Source organism: Felis catus, chromosome B1 (assembly GCF_018350175.1).
Source record: "Felis catus isolate Fca126 chromosome B1, F.catus_Fca126_mat1.0, whole genome shotgun sequence".
Lineage (NCBI taxonomy): Eukaryota > Metazoa > Chordata > Mammalia > Carnivora > Felidae > Felis > Felis catus.
In genome coordinates this window covers 43,519,567-43,538,910 of record NC_058371.1, presented here as the reverse complement: position 1 = coordinate 43,538,910, position 19,344 = coordinate 43,519,567, and the positions used below count along the sequence as shown (strand labels likewise).

General features: G+C 34.3%; 1 protein-coding gene across 18 annotated transcripts in view; it reads left to right on the top strand.

Annotated features, from left to right (window-relative positions):
* ADAM32 (ADAM metallopeptidase domain 32) overlaps nucleotides 1-19,344 on the top strand; it is a 177,254-nt gene that overhangs the window by 23,644 nt on the left and 134,266 nt on the right. For 14 of the 18 annotated variants that reach the window (XM_045055536.1, XM_019828535.3, XM_019828534.3 and 11 more), the window contains 7 exons: nucleotides 758-819; nucleotides 3,239-3,314; nucleotides 6,003-6,079; nucleotides 7,321-7,498; nucleotides 12,565-12,633; nucleotides 15,470-15,541; nucleotides 15,747-15,913. In XM_045055536.1, coding sequence (XP_044911471.1) covers nucleotides 758-819; nucleotides 3,239-3,314; nucleotides 6,003-6,079; nucleotides 7,321-7,498; nucleotides 12,565-12,633; nucleotides 15,470-15,541; nucleotides 15,747-15,913 — 701 coding nt within the window. The remainder of the gene's footprint in view (nucleotides 1-757; nucleotides 820-3,238; nucleotides 3,315-6,002; nucleotides 6,080-7,320; nucleotides 7,499-12,564; nucleotides 12,634-15,469; nucleotides 15,542-15,746; nucleotides 15,914-19,344) is intronic. The other 4 variants (XM_045055540.1, XM_045055537.1, XM_045055541.1 and 1 more) reach the window with 3 other exon arrangements.

Genomic DNA, 19,344 nt, shown 5'->3' with positions numbered 1-19,344 from the left:
TCTGTGCTGCCCTTTGTGAATTTTTTGTGGGTGGGCAGGGCTGGCAGTCACAGACCCTGGGAGGCTTATCTTTTTCTATATTCTAATATTTGTGTCTTTTTGGTTTTTAAATGCTTTAAGGTTTTTTTTTTTTGTTTTTTTGTTTTTTTGTTTTTTTTTTTTTTTCAGTGATGCTCAAACTCTTGCTTTTTACATGTTCTCTTTGGCTGGATTAAATCTCATCACTCAGGTGCAGCAACTTACTGATATTACAACTTACTGTTTGTTATTTATGTTTTAACTTGGGAATGGTAGTAATAGAGTCAAAAACAATACCAAATTTTAAGAATTTTTTATTTGGAAAAAATAGAAAACAGACAATACATTTTAAGAAAACAGTTAAAATAAATATCTTTTGTGCCTAATGGAATAAGCTTCACTGTTACAGGATACCTTATTATCCCAATGATGTCCCCTAAATAGACATTACAGCATAACACATAGTCTCTAATTTCAGAAGACCTTAAAATTCAGTTAAATATAGATTTCTAATCCTATATAAATCCTTAGGTTGGACTTAGTTTTGTGGAAATAGTAAGAATGGATTATATAATAAGTATATGTTATAATTTTTGATATATTGTTGCAGATTTTAAATCATATCTATCACAGACATTTTAACTAAGACATTTTAGGGATTGTTTGGAGGAATGCGTTGATGTAAAATTTTTGTTTTGCTTCTGTCACATTGATCAGCTTAGTTTTCTGGGTTCTCTAGGAATGGATATCATATATTATTACAATAGACCAGAAGCTATACACTATACATCTTAAGCAAAGGTAATTTTTTATTCTTTAGTTTTGTATTTCATTTTATTGATATGAATTTATTTACTTATAATAAAAATAGTGTTAAAATAATTAATGTAGTTGTTATTAAACCTTTTAGTTGTCTCAGATGAGCAGATGCTCTCCTGTGAATTAATTAAATTTTTATTCCTAATGCCTTAAGTAGTCTTTTGTGAATAGGGGGGAGGAACAGAAAAAAATAGGGACTCACCTCCTGAAGATTAATTTATATGATCTTATGTTGTTGGCAGACCCAGAAGGACCTATATAATCAGGGCAGGCTATTGCAATAAGAAGTAAGTCTGTAACTGATTGTATCAGTTAGAGTTTGATGAAGGAGGCAGACCTATGAGGCCTATGAGGGATATCCCTATGAGGGATATGGAATAAGGAATTTAATATGGAAATTAGATTATATGCTTGTGCAAGCTGGTGTATAGTTTATGGAAAATAGTACTACTTATGTACCATCCTTTAGGGAGTTGAGAAAGTAATTGAAATAACTTTCTGTGGGGTTTAATTCTTTCATGGAAAACAAATTGAGAAAAATTGACTTAGAATTAATTTGTGACCTTCAATAGGATAGTTTCAGTTAAATTTTGGTTGTAGAACTAGACTATATAGTATGAGGGAGAGATGGATTGTGAGAAATGTAAAGTAGTAAGTGTAAATAACTTTTTCAAAAATGTTTGGCAGAAAAAGAAGAAAGAGGCTCAGATGAATGGTTTTTAAGAAACAAGAAACACAGGTTTTTTTTTTTTTTTTTTTTTTTTTTTTTGCCTGAAGGGAAGTTTCTTAGAGAGAGATGTATAAACAAATGATCCCTTATGTAAAATGCTGAAGAATAGCATTGAGTCAAAGAACAGTTAACCTACTCCTTTAGACAGAAGGGAAGAATATGATAAATGACAACTCAAAGATCTTCTCAGGTATATAAGAGGGAAAGTGAAAGAACTCACATTGCATTTGAACATCTTATCAGGACTATAAACAGTGGTATGCATTATAGGAACTGGAGTTTAGGAGATGGATAGAGCATGTGTGTATTGTTTGGGAAGTTATTTGCATAATGATTATGACAGCATAATGACAATTAGAAAGTTCTTGCAAATAACTTATATGAGAAATAATGAAAAGCAGAGCTATGTCTGTAGAGATAGGGCTTTTTTTTCTGAGATATACTGAGGTGGCAGGAAAAATATTAGCTAACATTGGATATAGTGATAGTAGAGATTTGGTTTGGCAGTGAAGGAGAAGGGGAACACATCTGAGTCACGGGCAATAAGGGCTCAGTTTTGGAAAAGTTACATATAAAGTGCTTGTGGGATATTCCAGAAGTGTCCATTTGGCAGTTAGATTTAATTTAGAATGGGAGTATGAATTTCAAAGCCATCTATTTTATGTGGATATAAATGAAGCACCAGAAATGAACAAGATAAATGTGTAGAGATGGGGTGAATATTAAAGGTGAGAAGGAAAAACAACCCAGAATTGAATACCATGGAAGAAGCAAGGATCTAGATAAAGGGACTCATAAAAGTATATAGAAAGATATTTGGGAAGCCAGGTGGAAATGGTATGATTAGAGTTGAAGAGTAGATAGTTTAAAGAAGGGAAGTGTGGTCAACAGTATGTGTATGTCAGACTACTTTTACTTGACTTTAAACTGCCTTTTAGATTTGACAACTAGAGGGTCATTAGTAACCTATATGAGATCACTTTTAGTAGAGGATTCCCAACTAGCTAGTGTGGGTGGTCTGCTTATGTTACATTGAATTGAAGAGTGACCATGAGGTGAGGAAGCATACCTAAAATAGGATAAGTATAGGCAATGATACCAGAGAATGTTGAACTTCTGGTTTTAGTATCTATGTTTGGATTAATACGGCTTCTACTTCATTATGTGGGTAATATATATGCGTGGTAGTAAAATTTAGAAAGAAAGAAAGAATGGAAAATTCTCATAATCCTATATCTAGTTCATATCTTTGTAAATTTTACAGTGCCTTTTCTCTCATCTTGTAGTCCCTTCTTATTTTCTTTAAGGGAGTTCATTAAAATAGAAAAATTATTTTGAGTGCATATCGCTTTGACTGTAAATCACATACATGTCAAAAGAAAATACTACCTTTATCGTGTTTGCAGACTTACTATAAAGGCCCTGATAATAAATATACCAGGCTTTGAGGATCATACTACTTCTATGAAAATGTATCAACTCTGCTGTTGTAGCTTGAAAGCAGCCATGGACCATACATAACTTAATGGGTGTGGCTGTGTTCATAAGACTTTATTTACAAAGACAGAGTAGGTCAGATTTGGCCTGGGGGTATTACTTTACTTTGCTGAGCACTGCTTTATATGCTTCAGAAAGAATAACTTTTAATATTCTCTCATTTTTTGAATTCAGGATTTTTTTAGCACATAACTTTATGGTTTATGTGTATAATCAAGGATTTATGAATTCACATCCTTCAGATGTTCAGGTAAGATTTAAGTTCTATATTTTACAGATTTATAAAATCTTTTTTAATGCTTTAAAAAATTTATTTATTTATTTATTTATTTATTTATTTATTTATTTATTTATATTAGAGAGAGAGAGAGAGAGAGAGAGAGAGAGAGAGAGAGAGAGCAGGGAAGGGGCAGAGAGAGAGAGGGAGACAGAGAATTCTGTGCCATTAGCACAGAGCCTGATGCTGAGCTCGAACTCACAAACCTTGAGATCATGACCTGAACCTAAATCGAGTCAGACTCTTAACTGACTGAACCACCCAGGTGTCCCTAAAATCTTTTTTACATTGAATGTATGTTTTCCTAATACAGAACACTATTCATAGATGATATAGTTAAGAATCCATTTATTGCCTCATTTCCCTCACTATTAGGTCTTCCTGAAGTCTTAGTAAATTAAAGACAAACTTGATGGACTGAGGCTTTTACTCTACCTAGAATATAGGCACCATTTAGTTATTTAGTTTATTTATATTTTATTGAATAAATGAATATAAATTAAAGACTAATAGAAGCAAACACAAATATTATTGGACACAAAATCATACATTTTAAAACTTTTTTTAACCCTCATCCTATCCATCAATAAATTTAATTGATTCTACCCAGAATCCATCCTCTTCCTCTGTCTCCATCCACTGATACCACTCTTTTCCAAGTAAATGTTTGGATTATTACCATAACTTCTTGAATAATCTCCTTGTTTCTATACCTTGCCCATCCCCTCAGTTAGTTCTCAACATGGCAACCAGATCATATTTAAAGCCTAGACACATTATGTTGTTTTTGTGCTCAGAACCCTCCATGGTATGATCTCCTATTGTTCACAAAGTGAAAACTGAAGTCATTTCAATATCCTACAGCTTTTACACAATCTGGTCCTCTTTGCCTGACTTCATCTCCTGTTACTGTCTACCTTGTTTATTCTGTTCCAGTTATATTGGTCTCCTTGTTCTTTAACATACCAGACATGTTTTCCTTTCAAGATCTTTGTACTTTCTATTTTCTCTAATCCATATTGTTCTCTTTCTCAAGATTTCAAGATTCCCTTTCCTTAAGGCCTTTGTTTAAAATTACTCTATTAGTCCCTGACTACCCCCTATTTTAAATTGAACTCTTAACCTTAGTACTCTCTTACTTTATCTGTTTTATTTTTCTTCATAGTGATTATCAATATATGATGTGTCATATATTTTATCTATTTGTTTCATTTTCTGTTTCCCCAGTGCATATAATTTTCATGAGAGCAGGGAGTTTCATCTGTTTTTTTTTTTTTTTCACTGATGTATCCCCAGTGTCTAGAAAAATGCCTGGCACATGGTTAGCATAACAAAAATTTGTTGAAAGATTGAATTTGGACACCATGTCACTTCACTTTTATTGGATAGGACCATCAGTTTCTTTTTCTTGTTCCTTCTTCCTCCCCTTAGTTTCAGTATAAAGCAGTGTTTTAAAAAGAAATCTTACATTGGTTTCCACCAAAATTTATCTACTGTGTCTTGGAAATTATGTAATCTTCCTTTTTCCCCCCCCCCCTCTCTGTGATGATGTTTGATGTATTTCTAGCTTAATTGTATTGTGGTCAGAGACCAAACTTTGTATGACTTCAGCTCTTTAAAATTTGTTGTCTTGCTTCATGGCTCAGAAGTTGATTTCATTTTTGTAAATGTTCCATGCTCTTTAAAAAGAAAGTATATTCTTCAGTTTTTGTTCTACTTATATTAGGTTGCTAACATGCTGTTTAAATCTTCTGTAGATTCTGAATGCTTGATTTATCAGTTACTGACAAATGTTATCTTTTAGTATGATTATGCATTTATTTTTATTCTTTCAATTTTGGGCTTATGTATTTTGAAGCTATGTATTAAGTGAATACAGATTTGGAATATTTGTATCTTCCTGGTCAGTTGAAATTCTTTTCATTATGAAATGTCCCTCTTTATCACTAGTAATGCTTCTTGCCTTAAAGTCTTCATTTCCTGTATTAGTATAGGTCCAGAATCATCCTTTTGGTTTGTATTGATATGGTGTATCTTTTTCTAGTTCTTTAATCTTTCTCTGCCTTTAAATTTTAGGTGTTTCTTTTTAGTAGAATATTAGATTTTTAAAGATATTCAGATTCATAATCTTTGTCTTTTTTTTTAAAATTTTTTTTCAACGTTTTTTATTTATTTTTGGGACAGAGAGAGACAGAGCATGAATGGGGGAGGGGCAGAGAGAGAGGGAGACACAGAATCGGAAACAGGCTCCAGGCTCTGAGCCATCAGCCCAGAACCCGACGCGGGGCTCGAACTCACGGACCGCGAGATCGTGACCTGAGCTGAAGTCGGACGCTTAACCGACTGCGCCACCCAGGCGCCCCCATAATCTTGGTCTTTTGATTGATGAGCTAAATTTATATATTAGAAAGTAATTTAACATAAAATATGGATAACACTTTGGAAGCAGGGTATAAAATAATAACCTCAAGTATTCATCAGAAGAGTAGTTAATATAGTGAAAGTGACAAATAGAGGGAAACTTTCTGAGTGTCACTTTATTCATATTGATATAAACCATGTAGCCTGTGAAAATACTCAGAAAGTTCTGGCAAGTATAAAAATAAGAAATCATTAGAAAGTTTTGTTAATCCTAAGTAACCACTTTTTTTTTTTTCATAGGCTCAGTGCTATTACCAGGGGTATGTTGAAGGATATCCCAATTCTGTTGTTACACTCAGCACGTGCACTGGATTGAGGTTATTTATTTTCTATCATTGATATGTGAACACTATAGTTAATGATTTTTGGCTGCAGTGAATTTGTTATGTTTATATTAAGTTTGGAGCTGGAAGAGGATTCCCATGTGCAATGATATCCTTCAGTGAACATCTTTCTTCTCTTGTATCTCTTCACGTTCCTTGCTGACTGGAGACATTTCTAACTTCCTTGAAGATTTATATTTCCTAGTTTCTTTAATCTGTATCTTATTTTTTCTTAACTACAGAAATGACAACTGAATGTACATGACTAGAGCAAGTTGGAAGAGCTGTTTAGGATAACTTAGTTTTTCAGCAAATAATATTTTTGGTACTATGATATATCACCTACTAGCCTCGTGTTTGGAGATATAAAGATAAATAAAGATAAACAATCTTTTTCTTCAGGAAAATCACCTTCAGGGAGAGGAGACAAATTCTATATAAACAAATAGTTATTAATATAGTACTCATATTTTTCTAATAATATCACTGTCTTAAACTCTAAGAATTGTAGGGTTTCCTCCTTAATGCCTAGAGTTTTCCATTCTGTCAGGAAATTCTTCACCTTCATTTTGTAGTATAAGCTCCTTATTTTCACAAATAAATGTTCTTCGGTACTTGTTATATGGAACCCTGAAATTTGGTTTTTGGGAAGTATCTTACTACTTAGCTATTGAAATATAATCTGTTTGCAGGAAATAATAGTTATGAAAGTTGTTTACTCTTTAAACTCATGTTTTTAATTTCTTATTCAGACTGTGTACTTAATGAAAATACATGTATTTTCATAATTACTGCTAAATTTTATTTTTATAAATAAAATTACTCATTACATATAGTTTTGTTATATAGGCAATATAAGCAGTTTTCAAAACCAACACAAGACAGAGAGAAATTCATTAAGATTTCTATTTACTGTTGCTTTCTTTAAGTCACTGACTTGGAGGACAGGGAATTTCTTGATCACTGTAATGCTGTATACTTATATACCTAGCAACTGATTACATAATTTCTTCTGCCTTTACAACTATAAAGAGAATGAAATGAAAAGTTAGTTTTGTGGATTGCAGGAGATCCTTTGTCTCTTCAGAGTTATCTCCAAAATGTAAAGAATTTGGCTAAAAATACTGAGCTCAGAAACATTCTTTACCATCCTCCTTCTTCTTTAGGATTCTGTCAGAATTTTATCATATAGAATTGATTGAAAGCACTTAACATTTTTATCCATAATTTTACAGAGGAATACTGCAGTTTGAAAATGTTTCTTATGGAATTGAGCCTCTGGAATCTGTAGTTGAATTTCAGCATCTTATTTATAAATTAAGGGATGGAAACAATGAATTTGCAGCTCTTACCAAAGATAACCGAGGCATAGAACAAAACCCAGTGGACTATAACATTATTATAAGTGAAAAAGTGAGTTTGTATGTGTTGTTTTTACTACTTTCAGGGAAATTATTGCTTTTATTTATGTATAAGAGAAATGTATTAACCTATTGTATCACTGTAGCAAATATACTTTCCTTGAGAACATACTCATCTTTCCTTAATGTTAAAATTTCCTTTGAACCATACATTGCCTTTTTCTCCTTGCATCAATTGATCATTTACTTTTTTATGACCCATTTTTATTTTAATTCTTATTTTGTTACATATTAATAACTTTCTAAAAATTAACTAGTGTGTATTCAATATAAATTTAATTTAGTTCAACTCCTGACTTTGTGTCTGTATTCCTGGAAGTTATTTAATAAGGACAGTGTTTATAAAGATTGCATTCATAAATAAGGAGTCAGCATTAAATTATATCTATAATTAAAATTAAAATGTTGAAAGCAAGATTGTTATGTATAGCCATGTAAATTGTTCCAGTGTTCACCTTATATACTTTCATGTTTTAATTTTCATAAAAGTAATTGTGAAATAAAATTTTTTTCTAAGTAAATGTGGCATAAATATGCATAGTTTATAAAAGACATATATGGCAGTGTTAGTTGTTCCCAGTGCATGTTTTTCCATCTTCTTTCAGTTTAAAAAAACAAATAAAACCCCTCACAATTTAGCTGGGCATGTGAAAAAAGACTACATTTTTCAAACTTCCCATGTATCTACATAGGGTCATGTGAAGAAGTTATAGCTAGTGACATGTGAACAGGTATAATGTCTGTCATGTCTGGATTGAATTCTAAAGAAAGGGAGCTTATCTTCTCCTTTTCACTTCCTGGTTGCAATGTGGACATGTTCATACATCATAGTCTACTAGGATGAGGATGATGCCATTCATGGCAGAACAATAATGTAGAGTGAGCCTTACTCCTGAAGAATTTACAAGACTAAACCACCATACCTCTTCAAACTTTTATGTAAGGGAGAAATAAACTTCCATTGTTTAATCCACTATTATTTTAGTGTCTCTGTTATAGATTCTAATCCTATGCCCCAAATAATACAGGGTTCAAGTGGATTTTGAAATGTACATGCAGCACCAAAGTGTTTAGTGATATATATAAAATTATATATAATATAATATAATTATATATAATATAATATAATATAATATAATATGTATTTATAATTTTAAATGAAATTTTCTTAACTAAATACTGAATTTTTTCCATCTAAGAATTTATAATGGTAATTTACAGTGGCTTAGATGAACAAGTGTGGTGGACAATGTTGGTGCTCTGCCAAGATCCACTCTTACTGTATTTTTGTGGATATAAGGCAGGATGGTGGGACACCCTGTCTTTGGAGGTGGCTTTTGCTTTTAACACTCAGAATCTGTGACTCTTTTAAAAAATTTATTTATACTTAAAAAGTTTTTTCCAGTTTTATTGAGAGGTAATTGGCATATAACATCTTATTAGTTCTAGGTGTATAACATAATGTTTTGATATTTACATATATTGCAAAATGAATTCCACAGTAAGCCTAGTTAACATCCATCACCACATAGTTACAGTTTTCTTTCTTGTGATGAGAACTTTTAAGTTCACTCTCTTAGCTGCTCTCAAATATACATTACAGTATTATTAATTATAGTCACCTTATGTACGTTACATTCTCAGAACTTATTTGTCTTATAGCTTGGAAGTTTGTACCTTTTGACGACCTTCATTCATTTTTCCTCACCCCATGTTGAATTTATTTTCATATATGGTATAAGAAAGTGGTCAGTTTCATTTTTCTGCATGTTGCTGCCCAGTTTTCTCAACACCATTTGTTGAAGAGACCTTTTTGGAATGCATATTCTTTCCTGCTTTGTTGAAGATTAATTGACTATACAGTTGTGGGTCCACTTCTGGGTTTACTATTCTGTTCCATTGATCTATGTGTCTGCTTTTGTGGCAGTACCATACTGTTTTAGTGACTATAATATAGCATGAAATCCAAAATTGTGATGCCTCCAGTTTTTTTTTTCCTTTTTTTTAAATATGAAATTTATTGTCAAACTGGTTTCCATACAACACCCAGTGCTCATCCCAACAGGTGCCCTCCTCAATACCCATCACCCACCCTCCCCTCCCTCCCACCCCCCATCAACCCTCAGTTAATTCTCAGTTTTTAAGAGTCTCTTATGGTTTGGCTCCCACCCTCTCTTTTTTTTTTTCCTTCCCCTTCCCCCTGGTCTTCTGTTAAGTTTCTCAGGATCCACATAAGAGTAAAAACAAATGATATCTGTCTTTCTCTGTATGACTTATTTCACTTAGCATAACACTCTCCAGTTCCATTCACGTTGCTACAAAAGGCCATATTTCATTCTTTCTCATTGCTAAGTAGTATTCCATTGTGTATATAAACCACGATTTCTTTTTTTTTAATATATGAAATTTATTGTCAAATTGGTTTCCATACAACACCCAGTGCTCATCCCAAAAGATGCCCTCTTCAATACCCATCACCCACTCTTCCCTCCCTCCCACCCCCCATCAACCCTCAGTCTGTTCTCAGTTTTTAAGAGTCTCTTATGCTTTGGCTGTCTCCCACTCTAACCTCTTTTTTTCCCTTCCCCTTCCCCATGAGTTTCTGTTAAGTTTCTCAGGATCCACATAAGAGTGAAAACATATGGTATCTTTCTCTGTATGGCTTATTTCACTTAGCATAACACTCTCCAGTTCCATTCACGTTGCTACAAAGGGCCATATTTCATTCTTTCTCATGCCACGTAGTACTCCATTGTGTATATAAACCACAGTTTCTTTATCCATTCATCAGTTGATGGACATTTAGGCTCTTTCCATAATTTGGCTATTGTTGAAAGTGCTACGATAAACATTGGGGTACAAGTGCCCCGGTGCATAAGCACTCCTGTATCCCTTGGGTAAATTCCTAGTAGTGCTATTTCTGGGTCATAGGGTAGATCAATTTTTAATTTTTTGAGGAACCTTCACACTGTTTTCCAGAGTGGCTGCACCAGTTTGTATTCCCACCAACAGTGCAAGAGGGTTCCGTTTCTCCACATCCTCTTCAACATCTATAGTCTCCTGATTTGTTCATTTTAGCCACTCTGACTGGCGTGAGGTGATATCTCAGTGTGGTTTTTGATTTGTATTTGTTTTTCTTCTTTGGCTGTTCGGGGTCTTTTGTGTTTCCATACAAATTTTAGGATTGTTTGTTCTAGTTCTGTGAAAAATGCTTGTGTTATTTTGATGGGGATTGCATTAAATGTGTAGATGGTTTGGGTAGTATCGACATTTTAACAATGTTCTTCTAATCCATGAGCATGGGATCCTTTCCATTTGTGTCCTCTTTGATTTCTTTTGTAAGTGTTACATAGTCTTAAGAGTATAGATCTTTTACCTCTTTGGTTAGGTTTATTCTTAAGTATCTAATTTTTTTTTGGTGCAATTGCAAATAGGATCAATTCCTTGATTTCTTTTTCTGCTGTATTGTTATTGATGTCTAGAAATGCAACCCATTAATGTATGTTGATTTTATATCCTGCAACTTTATTGAATTCATGTATTAATTCTGGTAATTTTTTGGTGGGGTCTTTTGGGTTTCCTACATAGTATATAATGTCATATGCACATAGTGAAAGTTTGACTTTTTCCTTGCCAGTTTGGATACCCTTTATTTATTTATTTTTTTTGTTGTCTGATTGCTGAGGCTAAGACTTCTAGTACTGTATTAAATAGTAATAGTGATAATGGACATCCTTGTCTTCTTCTTGACCATTTAGTTAAAGCTCTCAGTTTTTCCCCATTGAGGATGATATTATCTATGGGTCTTTCATATGTGGCCTTTATGGTGTTGAGGTGTGTCCCTACTTTGTTGAGGGTTTTTATTGAGAATAGATACTACACTTTGTCAAATGCTTTTTCTGCATGTATGAGAGGATCATATGGTTCTTTTCTTAATAATGTGGTGTATCATGTTGATTGATTTGTGAATATTAAACCACCGTTGCAGCCCACTTGATCCTGGTGAATTATTCTTTTATTGTACTGTTGGATTTGTTTTGCTAGTATCTTATTTAGAATTTTTGCATCCATGTTCATCAGGGATGTTGGCCTATAATTCTCCTTTTTTAATGGGGTCCTTGTCTGGCTTTGGAATCAATGCTACCCTTGTAGAAGGAGTTTGGATGTTTTCCTTCCATTTCGATTTTTTTGGAACAGTTTGAGAAGAACAGGTATTAAGTCTTCTTTAAGTGTCTTGTAGAATTCCCCTGGGAAACATACGTGGCCTTTTTAGGAGATTTTTTTTGTTGGGAGATTTTTGGTTACTGAATCAGTTTCTTTGCTAGTTATGGGTCTGTTCAAATTTTCTATTTCTTCCTGTTTCAGTTTTGGTAGTTTGTATGTTTCTAGGAATTTGTCCATTTCTTCCAGAGTGCCCAATTTGTTGGCAATTGTAATATGTTTATGCAATGGAATATTCAGCCTTAAAAAAGAAGGAAATCTTCCCATCTGTGACAACACTGATGAACCTGGAGGATGTTATGCTAAGTGAAGTAAGCCATGCACAGAAAGACAAATAATATATGATCTCACTCATATGTGTTATCTAAAATAGTCAAACTCAGAGCCAAGGAATAAAATGGTAGTTGCCAGGACCTGAGGACAGGGAGAGATGGTAAAATGTTGGCCAAATGGTACTAAGTTTCAGTTATACAAGATAAGTAAGTTCTGGAGATTTAATATACAGTAATATGACTATAGTTAACAATAGCATATTGTAAACTTGAAATTTCCTGAGTGTTGATCTTACAGGTTCTCATCACACACACACACACACACACACACACACACACACACACACAATTGTAGCTATGTGAGGTGGATATGTTTAATTAGCTTGATTGTGGCAATTATTTCACTATATGTGTATATATGAACATCTGATCTTATACCTTAAATACATATAATTTTTATTTGTCAATTATTCCTCAGTAAAGTGGGAAAATGATTTTAAAAGCTCAGGATAAACAATTTATGAAAGTTTTATATGCTTTTAAGTGTTCTTTATCTTTTTTCTAGTCACAATCAACTGTTCCAGATTTAATCCCTCTTTATCTAGAGATGCATATTGTGGTGGATAAAGCTTTGGTATGTGTTTTTCTTTTTCTTTGCTGTAAATATTTGGTGTGAGTGCATGACTATCCCTAGCTAAAAAGGAATTTAAAAATTCCAAATTTTAGACCACATGTCAGAGAGAGAACAGTGAAAAAACTTGCAAACTGAAAAGCCAAATACTCAAAATTATATAATTGTTTTATTTTTATTTTTTAATTTACATCCAAGTTAGTTAAGTCAACATGTAGTGCAATAATGATTTCAGGAGTAGAACCCACTGATTCATCCCCTATGTATAATACTCTGTGCTCATCCCAACAAGTGTCTTCCTCAATGCCCCTTGCCCATTTAGCCATCCCCCCACCCACAATCCCTCTAGGAATCCAGTTTGTTCTCTATATTTAAAGAGTATCTTATGTTTTATCCCTGTCCCTATGTTTATACTATTTTTGCTTCCCTTCCCCTATGTTCATCTGTTTTGAATCTTAAATTCCACATGAGTGAAGTCATATATTTGTCTTTCTCTAACTAATTTCGTTTAGCATAATACCCTCTAGTTCCATCCATGTTGTTGCAAAATGCAAGATTTCATTCTTTTTGATTGCCAAGTAATACTCCACTATCTATGTATCTATCTATGTATCTATCTATGTATCTATGTATCTATCTATCTATCATCTATCTATCTATCTACCATATCTTCTTTATCCATTCATCTGTCAGTGAACATTTGGGCTCTTTCCACATTGGCTGTTGTTGATAGAGCTGCTGTAAACATTGCGGTGCATATGTCCCTTTGAAACAGAACACCTGTATTCTTTGCATACATACCTAGTAGTGCAATTGCTGGGTCATAGGGTAGTTCTATTTTTAGTTTTTTGAGGAACCTCCATACTGTTTTCCAGAGTGGCTGCCCCAGTTTCCATTCCCACCAGCAGTGCAAAAGGGTTCCTCTTTCTCCTCATCCTCTCCAGCATCTGTTGTTGACTGAGTTGTTCATTTTAGCCATTCTGACAGGTGTGAGGTGGTATCTCATTGTGGTTTTGATTTGCATTTCTCTGATGATGAGTGATGTTGAGCAATTTTTCATGTGTCTGTTGGTCATCTGAATGTCTTCTTATGAAAAGTGTCTATGTATGTCTTTTGCCCATTTCTTCACTGGATTATTTGTTTTTTTGTGTGTTGAGTTTGATAAGTTCTTGGGGGCACCTGGGTGGCTCAGTCAGTTAAGTGTCTGACTCTGGCTCAAGTCATGATCTTGTGGTTCATGGGTTCCACGAATCCATGGGCGCTATGCTGGCAGCTCAGAGCCTGAACCCTTCTTTGGATTCTGTGTCTCCCTTTCTCTCTGCCCCTCCCCTGCTCGCTTTCTCTCTCTCTCTCTTAAAAATAAATAAACATTAAAAATTTTTAAAGAGATTGCTTTGGCTATTCAGTGTCTTTTCTGGTTCCATACAAATATTAGGATTGTTTGCTCTGGCTCTGTGAAGAATGCTGGTATTATTTTGATAGGTATTGCATGGAGTATGTAGATTGCTTAAGGTAGTATTGATGTTTTAACAATATTTGTTCCTCCAATCCATGAGCATGGAATATTTTTCCATTTTTTGTGTCTTCTTCAATTTCTTTCATGAGCTTTCTATAGTTTCAGTGTATAGATTTTTCACCTCTTTGGTTAGATTTATTCCTAGGTATTTTATGGATTTTGATGCAATTGTAAATGGGATCAATTCCTTGATTTCTCTTTCTGTTGCTTCATTATTGGTTTATAGGAATGCAACCAATTTCTGTGCATTGATTTTATATCCTGCGACTTTGCTGAATTCATGGATCAGCTCTAGCAGTTTGTTGGTGGAATCTTTTGGGTTTTCCATATAGAGTATCATGTCATCTGCGAGAGTGCAAGTTTGACCTCCTGGCCGATTTGGATGCTTTTTATTTGTGTTGTCTGATTGCAGAGACTAAGACTTCCAATACTATGTTGAATAAGAGTGGTGAGAGTGGACATCAAGGGATGCTGTACTTTAGAGAGATGATTTATAGATACGGAATTTGACATTGGCACATTCCACAAAGTTTATTCAGATTTCAGCAGTTGTATATACACTCATTTATGTGTGTGTGTGTGTGTGTGTGTGTGTGTAGTTTTATGCAGTAGGGCCACTTATGTAGCCTTATGTAATCACTGTCACAATCAAGACACTCAATAGTACCATCACTAATAAGACTCTCTCATGTTCTAACTTCATTGTCACATTTGTTTCTCCCTGCCTCCCTACACTTCTTAACCACTGGCAGTCACTAATTTGTTCTCCATCCCTTGGTTTCAGGAATATTGCATAAATGTTACCTTGTGGTATATATCCTTTTGAGATTTTTTAATACTCAGCATATTTTCTTAAGTTTTATCCAGTTTAGTGAGTTACTTTTTATTACTGAACAGTATTACATGTTATGAATGTACCACAATTTGTTTAACCAGTTAACGACTGAAGGACATATGAGTTGTTTCCAGTTTTTGGCTAATAGGAATAAAACTGTTATGGACATTTATGTATAGATTTTTTGTGAGCATCAGTTTTTATTTCTTTAGGATAAATGCCCAGGAGTGCAATTGCTGGGTCATATGGTCAGTACATTATTTGTTTTGAAAGAAGCTGTTAAATTTCCAGAATGGCTGTATGATTTTACATTCCCACCGGCATATTTGAGTGGTCCAATTTATATTTATTTTTTTATTGTTACTATCTTATTTTGCACTGATCTAACTCCCAAGCAGTCTCAAACTTTTGAGAGTAGATGGAGAGTATATCTCAAACATACTACACAACAGATTGTATTTCAATTTAAAATTAATTTTGTTTTTCAGTATGATTACTTGGGCTCTGAAAGCATGATAGTAACAAATAAAATCATCGAAATTATTGGCCTTGTAAATGCAGTAAGTATTTTCCTTTTCATACTAGTTAGAAAAATTTATACTAGTTTTGAAATTATAATTGGCAATTAACTTAACGTGGCATTTCTGAATAATTAAGCCATCTATATAGACTGAGTGTGGATTTGTCAATGCATTGAATTAATTTCATGGTTATTGTAAAATAACAAAGATTAATTTTTCATGTATTTACCTCTTTTGTCTTTAGATGTTTGCCCAATTTAAAGTTACTATTGTGCTGTCATCGTTGGAGTTATGGTCAGATAACAATAAGATTTCTACAGTTGGTGAGGCAGATGAAGTATTGCATAGATTTTTAGAATGGAAAAAGTCCTATCTTTCTCTAAGACCTCATGATATTGCATATCTATTCATGTAAGAATAATATTTCAGTATTCTTAGAAAACAAAGATCTGTGACAATGATGTAGCTTAATTTAGGGAATTTTTATTCAGTTCTGATTATTCATACATTATTATATACTTCATTCAGGCATCATACTCTCTGGTTGTCAGTAAAAAAAAAAACTTGCCAAAATTTATCTCTATGCATATTAACTTTTTACTAATGAGATTGATATTTCAATAGGTTAAACAATTTCAGGACTCTTGGATCTGGTGGTGTCTCTCAGGTTGAACCCACAGGTTTTAACTCCAGAGCCCATAATCTTAACCACTACCTAAAAAAATGGGACTTATCTTGTGAAGTTTATATTTTTGTTATGAAGTTATGATCAAAGGCTTGGTAAAGTAGGTTAAAAATAGTTTATCCTAATGGATTTTCTGCATTATTTTATTTTATTTATTTTATTTTTTATTTTTTTAAAAATTTACATCCAAATTAGTTAGCATATAGTGCAGCAATGATTTCAGGAGTAGATTCCTTAGTGCCCCTTACCCATATAGCCCATCCCCCCTCCCACAACCCCTCCAGTAACCCTCAGTTTGTTCTCCATATTTATGAGTCTCTTCTGTTTTGTCCCCCTACCTGTTTTTATATTAGTTTTTGTTTCCCTTCCCTTATGTTCATCTGTTTTGTCTCTTAAAGTCCTCATATGACTGAAGTCATATGATACTTGTCTTTCTCTGATTGACTAATTTCACTTACCATAATACCCTCCAGTTCCATCCATGTAGTTGCAAATGGCAAGATTTCATTCTTTTTGATTGCCGAGTAATACTCCATTGTATATACATACACCACATCTTTTTTTTTTTTTTTTAAAGTTTATTTTTGAGACAGAGAGAGACAGAGCATGAACAGGGGAGGGTCAGAGAGAGAGGGAGACACAGAATCGGAAGCAGGCTCCAGGCTCTGAGCCATCAGCCCAGAGCCCGACGTGGGACTCGAACTCACGGACCGCGAGATCGTGACCTGAGCTGAAGTCGGACGCCCAACCGACTGAGCCACCCAGGCGCCCCTACACCACATCTTCTTTATCCATTCATCCATCGATGGACATTTGGGCTCCTTCCCTACTTTCGCTATTGTTGACAGTGCTGCTATAAACATGGGGATGCATGTGTCCCTTCGAAACAGCACACCTGTGTCCCGTGGACAAAAGCCTAGTAGTGCAATTGTTGGGTCATAGGGTAGTTCTATTTTTAGTTTTTTGAGGAACCTCCATATGTTTTCCAGAGTGGCTGCACTGGCTTGCGTTCCCACCAACAATGCAAAAGAGATTCTCTTTCTCCGCATCCTCACCAACATCTGTTGTTGCCTGAGTTGTTAATATTAGCCATTCTGACAAGTGTGAGGTGGTATCTCATTATGGTTTTGATTTGTATTTCCCTGATGATGAGTGATGTGGAGCATTTTTTCATATGCCGGTTGGCCATCTGGATGTCTTCTTTGGAGAAGTGTCTATTCATGTCTTTTGCCCATTTCTTCACTGGGTTTTTTGTTTTTCAGGTGTTGAATTTGATAAGTTCTTTATACATTTTGGATACTAACCCTTTATCTGATATGTCATTTGTAAATATCTTCTCCCATTCTGTCGGTTGCCTTTTAGTTTTGCTGATTGTTTCTTTTGTTGTGCAGAAGCTTTTTATTTTGATGAGGTCTTAGTAGTTCATTTTTGCTTTTGTTTCCCTTGCCTCCAGAGAGAGACATGTTGAGTAAGAAGTTGCTGCAGCCAAGATCAAAGAGGTTTTTGCCTGCTTTCTCCTCAGGATTTTCATGGCTTCCTGTCTGACGTTTAGGTCTTTCATCCATTTTGAGTTTATTTTTGTGTATGGTGTAAGAAAGTGGTCCAAGTTCATTCTTCTGCATGTTGCTGTCCAGTTTTCCCAGTACCACTTGCTGAAGAGACTGTCATTATTCTATTGGATATTCTTTCCTGTTTTGTCAAATATTAGTTGGCCATACATTTGTGGGTCCATTTCTGGGTTCTCTATTCTATTCCATTGATCTGAGTATCTGTTCTTGTGCCAGTACCATACTCTCTTGATGATTACAGCTTTGTAGAACAGCTTCAAGTCCAGGATTGTGATGCTTCCTGCTTTGGTTTTCTTTTTCAAGATTGCTTTGGCTATTCAGGGTCTTTTGGGTTCCATACAAATTTTAGGATTATTTGTTCTCGCCCTGTGAAGAATGCTGGTGTTATTTTGGTAGGGATTGCATTGAATATGTAGATTGCTTTGGGTAGTATCGACATTTTAATAATATTTGTTCTTCCTATCCAGGAGCATGGAATCTTTTTCCATTTTTTTTGTGTCTTCAATTTCTTTCATAAGCTTTCTATAGTTTCAGTGTATAGATTTTTCAGCTCTTTGGTTAGATTTATTCCTAGGTATTTTATGGATTTTGGTGCAATTGTAAATGGGATAGATTCCTTGATTTCTCTTTTTGTCACTTCATTGTTGGTGTATAGGAATGTAACCGATTTCTGTGCACTGATTTTATATCCTGCAACTTTGCTGAATTCATGAATCAGTTCTAGCAGTTTGTTAGTGGAATCTTTTGGGTTTTCCATATAGAGTATCATGTCATCTGTGAAGAGTGAAAGTTTGACCTCCTTCTGGCCAATTTGGATGCCTTTTATTTCTTTGTGTTGTGTGATTACAGAGGCTAAGACTTCCAATACAATGTTGAATAACAGTGGTGAGAGTGGACATCCCTATCTTGTTCCTGACCTTAGGGGGAAAGCTCTCATTTTTTCTCTATTGAGGATGATATAGTGTTGTGTCTTTCATATATGGCTTTTATGATCTTGAGGTATGATCCTTCTATCACTACTTTCTTGAGGGTTTTTATCAAGAAAGCATTCTGTATTTTGTCAAATGCTTTCTCTGCATCTATTGAGAGGATCATATGGTTCTTATCCTTTCTTTTATTGATGTAATGAATCACACTGATTGTTTTGCAGATATTGAACCAGCCCTGCATCCCAGGTATATATCCCACTTGGTCATGGGGAATAATTTTTTTAATGTATTGTTGGATCCAGTTCGCTAATATCTTGTTGAGGCTCTTTGCATCCATGTTCATCAGGGAAATTGGTCTATAGTTCTCCTTTTTAGTGGAGTCTCTCTGGTTTTGGTATCAAGGTAGTGCTGGCTTCATGGAAAGAGTTTGGAAGATTTCCTTCCATTTCTATTTTTGGGAACAGCTTCAAAAGTATAGGTGTTAATTCTTCCTTAAATGTATGATAGAATTCCCCTGGAAAGCCAACCTGCCCTGGACTCTTGTTTTGTGGGAGATTTTTGATTACTAATTCGATTTCCTTACTGGTTATGGGTCTGTTCAAGTTTTCTATTTCTTCTGTTTCAGTTTTGGTAGTGTATATGTTTCTAGGAATTTGTACA